The sequence below is a fragment of the Microtus ochrogaster genome, chromosome X (assembly GCF_000317375.1).
Source record: "Microtus ochrogaster isolate Prairie Vole_2 chromosome X, MicOch1.0, whole genome shotgun sequence".
NCBI lineage: Eukaryota > Metazoa > Chordata > Mammalia > Rodentia > Cricetidae > Microtus > Microtus ochrogaster.
In genome coordinates this window covers 49,909,028-49,921,425 of record NC_022026.1, presented here as the reverse complement: position 1 = coordinate 49,921,425, position 12,398 = coordinate 49,909,028, and the positions used below count along the sequence as shown (strand labels likewise).

The window sequence follows — 12,398 nt, the reverse complement described above, 5'->3', positions numbered from 1 at the left end:
GTAGACCAGGCTGGTCTCGAACTCACAGAGATCCGCCTGCCTCTGCCTCCCGAGTGCTGGGATTAAAGGCGTGCGCCACCACCGCCCGGCTGATTGGAAAGTTTTTGAATGAAAAAGTTAGGCCTGTGGTCTTTTGGAAGGAACTCTAGATTTCAGAAGAAGGACGACACAGGAGACATTTATTTTAGAAATACCCTGGTGAGGCTGTAGAGACTAAACTGGGAGGGGAGAGACTGGAGGTAGATATTGTAATTGAGGCGGAGCTCAGAGCAGTGGAGCGGAGAGATGCCCTGAAGCTAGTGGGCTGGGGTGCCCATTCTGCTCATTTGTTAGGTCTCTTGGGGTAGTCTTCTGTGAGAGAGGCTTGTCTACAGCTAAGACACTGCTAACCAGGTATGCTCTTATGGTGGGCTTTGGCACATTGTACAGTCTTATCAAATCTGTTATTTTAACTTTCAGTATACAGCTGGTGGTGGCGGAACATCTACGGTACTGTATAAGAGTCAACACTACTCTCAAAGTCAGCAGCAGGACCTCTATGAGTATTAAATAACTCCCCATTTCCTGTCCCTACTCCTAGGTAACCTCTAACCTAGTTCCTGAATTTGCGTATTTTAGACCTCATAGAAGTGAAATCATATATTTTTACTTTTGTGTCTGGTGTATTTCACTTAGCGTGTTTTCCGGGCTCCTCTGTCTTGCGCTGTGTAGCAGAACTTCATTTTTAAGGCTGAATACTAGTTCATTTTATCGCTGTACAGCAGTCTGTTTATCCATTTACCTGTTCATGGCCCTTGAGTTCTCCCTTATGTTGGCTCTTATAAATAATGTGGTAAGCACTGGCCTGTGCCTGCTTGTCTGCATCTCTGATTTCAGTTCTTTTGAGCCTGTCCCTAAGCGTAGAATTTCTCGGTCCCGTGGTGTTGTTCTTTATTTAACTTTGAGGAACTGCTGCACTGCCTTCCACTATTTTACATTTTCTCCAGCCATACAGAAGGGCTCCATTTGCTCCAAATCTGTATCCTTATCAGTTTAGCAGTTCCTGTTCCCTCCCTCTCTCTTTCTCTCTCTCTCTCCCTCCCTCCCTCTCTCCCTCTCTCCCTCTCTCCCTCTCTCCCTCCCTCCCTCCCTCCCTCTCTCCCTCTCTCCCTCTCTCCCTCCCTCCCTCCCTCCCTCTCTCCCTCCCTCCCTCCCTCCCTCCCTCCCTCCCTCCCTTTCTCCCTCCCTCTCTCCCTCCCTCTCCTTATCCCTCTCTCAGTCCCTCCCTCCCCACTTCAATTCAAGATGTCTTAGTCATATGAAGGGGCATCTCACTGTGGATTTGATTTCCATTTCCCTAATGACTAACGAGGGAGCATTTTGTCATAATTTATTGGCCACTTGTACTTTTCCTTTGGAGAAATGTCCAAGGCTTTTGTTTTTTATCATTTCTCAAGACAATAGAGGAAGAATAGAGAGAAACAGAGAGAGGAAGTGGTCAAGCCAGACTGGGAGCCTGGTTAGGTAGGAGACAAATGCTGACTTTTCCAGTCCGGGTAAGTGGACAGATGATGGGGTGCCAAATAGGATAGCTCTCCTCCCTCATGAGAAGAGGGGGTTGGAGGAAGGCACTGGCCTTCCATGGCTACACCGAGCCAAGGCATTGTTCAGCTGAGGACCTAGCAGAGTTCACTGCCTTGTCATGTACCCAGGTTTTTTTTTTTTTCCTGGCAAAAGTGAGTTTCTTCTACCTAAGAACCCACTAAAGAACTTTAGTCAAATGTGAACAGTCACAGAGGTGTGGGCATGACACAGGAATGCGGTGCGTCTAGGCTTCTGGTGCTATCTCTCTGTTCTGCGTGCTTCTGGGACAGCAACAGAACCTGCACACTGTTGCGGACCATAGCTTCTAAGGCATCTTCTACTGAGCATTTTAGCATCACCACCTTTGTCCTCCTTTTCAGCTCATCCCGAATATGTGGCGTTGATGGTGAGTGGTCATGTCTCCGCCATGGTCCACTGAATGTCTTGGGATCACTCCCTGGCAAAGGTAGATGGCTGTTGTTAGCCATCATTAAGAGAAACAAGTGCATTTGGTGGCTTCTTCTCTTGTCTTCAAGAGCCATAGCCGGCTGGCAGCCATCATGTAGCTTAGGCAGACAGTGTTTGCAGATTGTCCCCTGAAGCCATCTGCCTGTGAGGCTACAGGAAGCCCCAGCAACTGCTGTTGTAGCAGGTGTTGGGGCTGATGAGGTGGGTGTCCCTGTACACATACACACAAACACACACACACACACACACACACACACACACACACACACACACACACACACGAGCAGCTTTGTGTGATATGCAGACCTACCTCTGCTGATGTGGGCTCAGAGATAGCAGCTGAAACTCTCAGCCTAGCAAGGCCCCAGCCTAGTTTCTGGTTTCCGGTGAGGCCCTGGTTAAGGAGCAGCAGAGAGGAGGCTGTTGTGAAGAAAGCTAGTGATTGGCCTAGGGGCGGAGGCAGTGTTTTGACAAGCATTTGTTGCTTTCTTTCCACCATGGCCTTCTGACTCATTTTGTAGAGGGGACAAACCTCCATTTCTTACCCTGTTGTTTTCAAAGCATACAATGCCTTATCTGTGAGTCCTTCCTGCCATTCAGGCTTCAGGCCTGGCTCCCTAAGCTTTGGTTTTGTACCTAAGTTGGTGTGATCATAGGCTCAGACAAGCATAGAAATGACTTCTGGCTTTGGAAGAGTTCCTGTGTATAGACCTGTATTTGTGTGACCATTAGTATCATTTTTAGCTATTAATAATTTTACAAAGAATTATCTAAGTTATTAAAGCAATATAAAGTAACATTGAGCATTCCTTATCCAATGTGTTTGGGACTAGGACTATTTCAGTTTTGGGCATGGAGAGGAGGTTTTTGCATTTACCTAACGAGATATTTTACAGTGAAATTTCAAAACTAAACACAAAGCTAACTTGTTTCACACATACACATAGGCTGAGAATCATTTTAGGCTCCATTTTCAGTGCACCTCTGCTTTCTCTGTAATCTATCCCGTGGGCTCAGGCGTGGAAATTTTCACTCGTAACATCATTGTCAGTGCTCAAAAGGTTTTGCTTTTGGAGCAGTTCATGTTTTATGTTAGGAGCATTAAGCCTGTGACTAAATCATGCACTGGGTTTAAAAGATTTAGGTCTCTCTCTCTGTATCTCTGTGTGTGTGTGTGTGTATGCGCGTGTATATGCGTGTGTACGCGCATGTTAAATGTGGAGGCCAGAAGAGAATGCTGGTGTCCTGCTCTATCATCTTGTCTTACTCCTTTGATATAGGTGGTGGTTCTCAACCTGTGGGCCGCAACCCGTTTGGGAGGTCACATATCAAATACCCCGAATATACAATGTCCTGCTTATCAGTATTTATATTGCAATTCAGAAAAACACAATTACAGTTGTGAAGTGACAATGAAATGATGTTATGGTTGTAGGTTATCACAACACGAGGAACTGTATGAAAGGATCACAGCATGAGGAAGGTTGAGAACCATTGATAGAGGATCTCTCATCCAACTTGGTGCTAGGCTGGTGGCCAGCAATTCCCTGCGATTGTCCTGTCTCTGCCCCAACCCCTGCCATTGCTGGAGTTACTGGCACACGTGCGATAACAGCAGGCTTTTTACGTGGGTGCTGGGGAGTCTAGCTCAGGTTTCCATGTTTGCACAGAAAACAACTCTTACTCATTGAGCCTTTGCCTCAACCCCAAGATCCAGATCTTTAAATTGATTGATTGATTGATTGATTGATTATATGGAGGTCAGAGGACACCTTTCTAGAATCTCTTTTCTCCTTTCACCGTCTTGGCCCCAGGAATTGACTTCAGGTCATTTAGCAAGTTCCTTCATCCACGGAACCATCCTGCTGTCCCCAAGAGCCAGGTCTTAAATGAGTTTGGGTAGAAGTCCACCTAGATGAAGGGCAGCAAACATTTATTATACTAGGTTGGACGTTTCAGGCTTCCTTTCTGTAACATCTCCTCAGCTCTGGAATTGGAACGACATACCACTAGCCCTACAAAGGACACATGAATGCAGTTTGTGCGCTAATGAAATTTTATTTACAAACTAGCATGATGGGCTGGAGTTTGCTGACCTAAAATGATAGGCATTCTTTTAGCTCTTATCCTTTTTTTTGTCAAGAATTATAAATCTAGAGGAACTTGAGAACTACAAATGCATTTAAATCATCTTTTGAGTTTGATATAATGATGAGCATACTGGTGATTCACAGATGTAGTTTTTCTAAACCTTTGTTGAGAAAAATAGAAATCAAGGCTTTTGAAGTGGGGCATACGCTTGGCTGGGGCTTGTCATAGTAGAAACATGTAAAAGAAACCGTAATTTAGAGTTATATGGTGGTGCTTACATTTCCACCATTCTCTTGATGGTCACGTGGAATGACCCCGGTGATATAAGGTTACCTTCCTATACTGGGCACCGTTCCACTTTATAGGCCTAGGTGTTTCCTTAACAAACAGAAGAAGTAAATTACACAAATTCAGGCAATGGTTTTTGTCAAATATTGTGTTGTGCTTATGTGGCATTATTATGGTTCATTTCCAGAGGGATGAAGGGGCACACCAAAACTTCAAACTCTAAATACTCCCTTCCTTTTCTATTTCCTCACAGGAAATAAAGAAGGATATGAAGAAAGACCCTCTCGCCAATAAAGCTCCAGAGAAGCCCATGCTCGATATAGCCAGTGGAAATGCTTTGCTGTCTTCTGAAAGCATTTTAAGAACCAATAAGCGAGGTATGGCAAAGGAGGGGGGGACCTTTCTCCCTGCACATGGGTACATCTGGAGACCTTTGTATGCATGATGTCAAACTGAACATTGCTGAAAAGTCAAGGAGTTTGTTTTTTTGGTTTTTAGTATAAATTGTGTACACACACACATACACACACACACACACCCCTAGTAAGTTTGTAGTAAAAAGAACTAATAAAATATTTTCAAAGGAAAGTTGAGTAATGATTTATCAATGGGTTTAGTTTCTACTTTCTTGCCTATTTGTGTGAGTGAAAGGCGAGTGTAGAGAACAGTAAGGTTCAGGCTGGCCTGAGAGTGTCTGCCCACACTCTCCTTTGAATGAAAAGAAAATCTATTAGCATCTACCTCTCTAAGTCCCCGGCTCCCCAACACAAACCCTGCCTCAACTGTGTTTATAGGGAAGACTGTTCAAAGGTATAACAGTGCATCATCTGACTCAGAAACCTTCCAATCACTGTCTTGTTTGCCTTCTTTTGAGACCTAAGTCACTTTAGGTCTGAGCTTATTAAAACTACTCCATTCACCATCTGCCCTGACCAGAACTGCTTTTTGAATGATGTAAAGATTCCAGAGAGGACCCTCCTCAGTGCTGAACGGTGGGCACACTCGGTACTGTTAGCACTGCCTGACCTTGGGTCAACCAGGGCCCACAGTGGGCTGAGCATGCCCATATGAAGTCAGACTTCAGCTGCCCTCTTTTCCTGGGCTTATTATGTCCTTAAAAGGGAATTGAGAGCTGTTCAAAACCAGCAGGAAGAAATGTATTAGTAAAGGGTTCCATTAACAAGGGGAAAAAAGAGGCAAGTTTACATAACCACAGGGAAGAACAGCTAATCTTTCATAAAATTTAGACAGCATGAGAATTTGTCCAATAAACTGTCCATTGATCCTAGTTCTGGTAACATTGGCTTTGTGTCTCTCTTCCTTCCTGCCTCTTCTCCTGCCCCTTCCAGCTGCTCTGGGTTCCATTTCCTATTTTGAATTATTCCCATGAAATACTGGCTAGTGGCCCAAGTTGGTTAGCAGCTATAGGATTTTCTTTTCCTTCTTCTTCTTTGAAATCTCATTGTATCAAAAATTGGGGCTTTCCCATTTTAAGAATTTAGCTTATGTTACCGTAAAACTAATCTTTGCTAAATGCTTCCTGAATTCTTTAAAAAAAACTATCTTTGGAGACAGAGTCCCACATAGTTCAGACTTCAACTTTGCCCTAGCTAGTCTCGAACACTGACCCCTCTTGCCTCACACTCCCAAGTGCCTGCCAGCATGGCACCATGTCTGGCCTAAGCTGACATGCGCAGCTCTCCATTCTTGCATAGAGATTCCCCAAGTCCAGGGAAGACTTGGACTTTGGATTTAAGAGCTGGAGCCCAGTGAGTCTTGTTTCTGGCTTCTGGGAGCTATCTCCTTCACATGGCTCGTCTCACGTCAGGGGTTCCTGCTGTTCCATACACAGTGACCACGAGCAAGCAAGGTCTGTCTGGTCAGCCCTGCTACTTTATAAAGTCAATAAGAGACTTAATTAATTTCAGAAGAGAAGGAATTAATTAAGGCAAGGAATGAAGGTAATTACGTGCATGGCTTCAGTGAAATTACCTGAGAACTTGAAGTCACCTAAAGAACAGAACTTTTCAGGTGATTGTTTCTTTAGATCTGAAACCCTGGCCTTGAATTTCTTTTTCACTAGAAAAATTAATTTCACGGGGTAGTTTACTTGGCTGTTTCAAGTCTTCTACCTTAGGCCTTCAGCCAGATTAAGACCAGGCTTTTGTAGTTGGAGTTTTTACATGCTAAATGCCAGGAACTGAGAGACTTGAACAGGCAAAGGCGTCCTGTAACTGTGAAGCCCATAACAGCCCATTTCCATTCTGCTCCAGGCTTTACACTGACCTCCTGGGTCACCTGGGCCAAACATCAGTTCCCAGTTGAAGGGAAGCATTGTGCCCCAGGATGGGTGCCCCAGGATGGGTGCCTCCCCCACCCCATTAAGACTAACACTATTTTGCCCCTCCTTATAATAATCAGTGCGTGTGCTGGAGACTGACTGGCCTTCTCAGGCCAGATAAATAGTTCATTGTACTGATCTCAAAAGCTACAATTCTTTCCCACCCAAAATCAATGAAAAAAAAAAACCCACCCTTCCCCCTTAAAACAAAGATCAGAAACGAAATCTGTGGGAGGTCATTCTAGTTCCTCCTAAACAGTTCTGTAATTTTTCGAGTTATTAGAGTTTCCCCCTCCCCTTTTGTTTCTATCCAGCTTTGTCCTTCCAACCTTTAGGATGATTTTGGGCTGTCAGTATCTTTATAGCTATGACTAAGGGAGGAACTTGCTTTTAGGGTTTGGAAGTCTATTTTGATTTGCTAATGTTGGATCTTTCTTCAGGTATATGAATCTCGAACCCTGTGAGAATTTAGCAGAAAACACAAATTCCCGTCAACTTAGTCAAAGATGGGAGGGCTCTTTTCTTTCTATGTGGGCCTTGTAATTTGATTCAGGCCTGGAATTGGTTTAATGAAGAAAGAGTCCATTCTATTCTGGCTGGGACTCTAAACTTGAGCCATGTCACTGGGGCCTGAGCTCAAGAAGTCTCCCCACTTATATCCAGCTGTTCCAGCAGTCTACGACCTACCTCACTTTGTGGCAATAGCTGACCAACAGGCTTTAGTACCTGGCCATCTGAAATAAGCCTGTCTTTCCCTGCATAAGGGCAGAAGAACTTGGGGTCTGAAGGAAGTTCTTCATAACCCCAAGAACAGGGCAGGAGCACAGACCGTGAATGTCAGCACATGGTTAGCCTCAGTGTGACATTCAGAGCCTCTAAGGAGGGATAGGAATGAGTACTCCGGTCTATTGTCTGAGAAGAAAGGTTCAGCTGAAGTTCCAGGAGAAAGCCAACCAACCCAGCTAGCTTGAGAGCCATCAGCTGCCCATTTGGGGCATGACAATGTCAGGGAGGTACACCTACCTCTGGTCACAGAGCACAACTTTTGGCTCAGACAAAGCTAGTTGAAAGTGACTTCTTACTTGGTAATTTCTTTTCTGTTAAATCCATACGGAAGAATGATGGACCCTCCTAAATTGGAACATGAAGGGGTAAAGGGAATTGTTTTTTAAAACAAAATGTTCAGAAACATGAGTTGAGAAGCAAAATTGAATAAATTAGAAGTTTGAACAGTTACTAGCAAATGTGTTCTTAAAGATGAACAGTTGGTTTTGCCCATCTGAATGCTCTTTTCTACTTCAGTTCAAATCAAAATAAAAATCAATTTGGTTTCATCTGTAGAAGGAATTCCTATTTAGCTCTGTGCACGTGATGGATGGTATATGTAGGCTATAGTCGATTCTTCACTGGCCTGGGTAAAGACTCAGATTTATGCCAGGGTTCTGGCTTCCATCATTAGCAGGCCAGGTGGGAAAACTGCCTCAGAATCCCTGCCTCCTGCTGCTTATGATTGGACATTGTTCCTTTTTTACTTTTTGGGGGAGCACCACTGAACACTCTAGAACTATAGAGTTTATTGCACTATGTGTTTATTGCATACCGACTATGTACCCGGTCCAGTGCCTAGTGCTGCTGCTGCTGCTGCTGCAAAGCCTGGAAAACCAGCAGGCAGCCCTGCCTGTGGGCCCCTTGGGCTGTGTGCCACATGGAAACCATTGAGAAAGCCCTGTCCATTCCCTCCATCCTTTTTTTTTTTTTAAAGAACAAGGTGTGGGTATATCTCTGATTTACTTTTGTCATTCTTAATGTGAAGCCACTCGGTGGGTTTCTGGTTGGCTTTATGTGTCCTTGTTTCTATTTCCAGTTTATCATGAATTCAGTGTTTGGTAAGTGTCTACTGTATTTTGTGCATCTCTTATTCTTTGCTATTACTACTGTTACTGTTATGCTATCCTGATACAAACTGTATTTTATAATCATCTTTTTAAGCCGCTCTGCTACTCTGGCATCTGCCTTCTGAAAGATACACTGCCTCTCCCCATCTTTATTTAAGGTGACGCTTTTGCACTTCAGTGCCCCTTCCAGAGCGAAGTGCTGAACGAGCTGACAGTTTTAGAGATGTTACTGGTAACAGGTCTAGCTCTGATGCTGTGAGGGAGAGCATCTGTCTCACACAAGATTCTGGTTAGGATGGGGGCAGTTTTGCTCCCTGAACCGTTACATGGCTCTGACTTTATAGAACATTGCTCTGTGGGTTCTGTTCGGATACATTGCATCTTCCTGCCGGATTGCACTCAGAAGCCTTCCTTAATGGAAGGACAATCAATGCTCTGCCTCTGGTGACACACTGTTGCTTTAGAAATCAGCATGGAAACCTTCAGGGTCCATTTGCATGCGGATGGGTGGTGCTTGCATGCCCTTCCCGTTAATGTAGGCCTCATATTTGCCACACAGAAGTGCTCTCCATTTGGGACTACTACCTGGAGCTCGCCAGCAAACTGAACCAGTGTGCACCCTTCTTTCCCATGTATCAGCAGTGATCCTTCTGATCCCTAAACAGATCTGGTCAAGTGACAACTCTCCCCTGTGACCTTTTCTATTTCTTTATCATTTATCTTGGTTGCCTGAAATAATACACCAAAGTATTCATTGGACAAACTCATGAGACTTTGGGTGAGGGCTAGTGTATGTGCATATGTGTTAAGTATGCACACACTGGCATGGAAGGCACACTGTGGCTCAGAGGCTCAGGGGCATGCAGAAATGTTCTTTGAGACAGGTTTGACTCCAATTCAGCCAAGATCCCTTTGTCTTAGCCGTCTGAGAGCTTGGATTGCAAGCATGTACCATCATCATGCCTGCTTGATTGGTGGCACAGATCTTGAAGGTCTTGGGTTCTTTATTGGAAATTATCTGCAAGCAGAGAATATAAAAAGTACATCCTTAATAAAGAAAATGTGAATTTGGGGATTTAGCCAGTGGTTGAGTGCTTAAAGCTGGCTTCTGCCCTCAGCTTTGGGAAACAACGAAACAAAACAGAGGCAGACAGAGTAAGTCATTTAGCTCCTGTGATGTGTTATTGTGGTCTACTGAGAACCTGGGGCTTTGCTGGTAGGAACGAGGCTTTTTCCTCTCAAATGTGAATTTCCCCGTGGCTAACCAGGTATCTGAAAATATAGCATTTCGGGTCAGACTGCCCTTGGAGTATTTCAATCTACTGTTGATTTTCCCTTGAGAGCTTGCGTCTATGGGCTGCCAGAAGCGTCAACAGCAGGCATAAGTATCTTGTGAAAGATATTGGTTACCACCAGAACTGATCTTCCCAGGGGAAGGGAGAGCTTGGAAGTGAGGGATTAGGAAAGAGAGTCACTTCAGAATATGCACATCTGTGTATGTATCTGTGTGCATTTGCAGTTTTTCCCAGAGGCCTCCATTCTGATACCTTTTAACTACTGGCCCTGGCCGTCTTTCTGGGATGCTTTTATGGGAGCCTGGGTTAGGTTAATGGTAGAGAATTGTTGCCCTTGCTCATTTATTATTGAGCAGTACTACAAGTCCAGCTTAGGGGTACAGCTGGGGAAAGGATAGGGAGAAGCTTTGTGGAAGGTTGTTGTTATTACACATCTTCTATGCTTTTTTTCTGTGAAAGTCAATGACAAAGTGTTACTTTGAATTTTTCTTTTATCATATGTTCTCTTTTAGCCCCCGTGTCCTGTCCCCAATGCATTAACACTCCATAGAGTAACAATATCCCACCACACTCATGCTGGCTTGTCCACCCAAGGCAGTCCCTAGAAAATATTTGACATGGGTTTGAAGTCGTGGCGCCACCTGGTGGCTTTTCTAGGAAACTTCTCATTTTGTTCACCTTTAAAGGGTGCCTTTGGTTCCCTTGACTCTGTTCTCATTTTTTTCCACCTCAGACCCCCAGCTTCTCACCGTCTGCGAACATTCCCTTCAACCCCCTGCTTTCCTGTCCAAAAATTGATAATTGAACTCATAGAATCTGGTTCATGATTCTTGTTCTACCTGTGATACCCCCACTAACCAGGATTTTTTTCTACTAAGAATTATATATATCCAGGTAGTGGTTGCACACCCCTTTAATCCCCGCACTTGGGAAGCAGAGAAAGGCAGATCTCTGAGTTTGAGGCCAGTATGGTCTACAGAGTGTCAAATATATATGTTTATGTGTATTTATACACACACATATATGACAGCTTTATGCATTATATGCTGATCAGGATTTTTGATAATTTTTTTTGAAACAAGGTCTCAAATTGTGTTTCAAGCTGGCCTAGAATTTACTGTGTGCCTCAGGCAAGATTCAAATCTATGACAATCCTCCTCCCTCAACCTTCCAAGGGCTGGAATTACAGGCATGAGCCATGGCACCCAACTCTTGTTGATAACTATTCAAAAACACAGACACCTGTTGGCATGAGTTTAGATGTAGATATTAATTTGGACAAAGCAAAGAATTGTGCTGAAATCCCTGGAGGTGAACCAAAGTTTCCTCCTCCTAGCTCCAAGTCCTCTTAATTACTTCTTCACATCTTATTGAACCTGCGTTTCCTCCAAGGAGCAATATTTTTTATTGCTTGTGTTGTTTTCAGTTGCCAGCAGGTGATGAACATGCAAGGCCAGCTGTCTCTGCTGACTGGTGGTGTCGGTGTATTGTGTGTACGGCCTCTGCTTGCCTGCTTTGGATCTTCCTAACGTGGGACGTTACTGGCCATGATTATTTTGATAAGTCAAAATGTCTGCTATTAAATCTCATGATATTTTTTTTTGTTTTATTGATAAAATTGCTGATGTGCCGTATTTCAGCTGTGCTCGTGGATTAGTCTGGGAACTCAATCTCCAGTTATAAGATCTCCCGTGGGAGAGTGCATTTAGAGTTCCCAACTGTCGTAGTTTGGGGCTTCTATTACTGTGAAGAGACACCACAGCCATGGCAGTTCATATAGGGAAAACATTTTATTGACTTTGTAGTTGACAGTTCCACTGTGCTCTGAGGACAGGCCTGGTTTATATTACGTCGTATCATCGTATAGGGTTCTTAGTTTCCTTAGTTTTCCTAGCCCTGAGTACTCATGTTATCTGAATAAACTGTGCTATGGCTGGAAATATGATTCAGTCAGTGAACTGCTTGCCGTAGAGGTATGAGGACCAGAGTGTGGATTCCTAGCACCCGTGTCACAGCGGGGCATGGTGGTACATGCCTGTAATGCCAGTGCTGGAGACAGAGGGGTTTCTGGGGCTTGCTGGCCGGTCAGTCTAGCTGAATCAGGGAGCTCCAGGTTCCATGAGAGATGATGTTTCAAAAGCAAGGTAGAGCTGAATGTGGTAGCCCCTGCCTTTAATCCTAGGACTCCTGGGGCAGAGGCAGGTGAATCTGTATTAGTTTGAGATTCACTTGGTTTACATAGTGAGTTTCTGGCCAGCCAAGAGTTCCAGACCAGCCAGTAAGACCCTGTCTGAAACAAACAGACAAACAAACAATAATACTTGACATTGACCTATAGCCTCCTATTCATATGCACACATGTGCCCTGACATGCAAACACACACACACACACACACACACACACACACACACACACAGAGAGAGAGAGAGAGAGAGAGAGAGAGAGAGAGAGAGAGA

The 12,398-nt window shown here is 44.3% G+C and overlaps 1 protein-coding gene across 12 annotated transcripts in view; it reads left to right on the top strand.

The window, feature by feature from the left end:
• Window positions 1–12,398, top strand: part of Sh3kbp1 (SH3 domain containing kinase binding protein 1) — a 337,374-nt gene that overhangs the window by 124,189 nt on the left and 200,787 nt on the right. For all 12 annotated transcript variants that reach the window (XM_026784803.1, XM_026784804.1, XM_026784809.1 and 9 more), the window contains one exon: window positions 4,664–4,787. In XM_026784803.1, coding sequence (XP_026640604.1) covers window positions 4,679–4,787 — 109 coding nt within the window. In that variant the 5' untranslated portion in view covers window positions 4,664–4,678. The remainder of the gene's footprint in view (window positions 1–4,663; window positions 4,788–12,398) is intronic.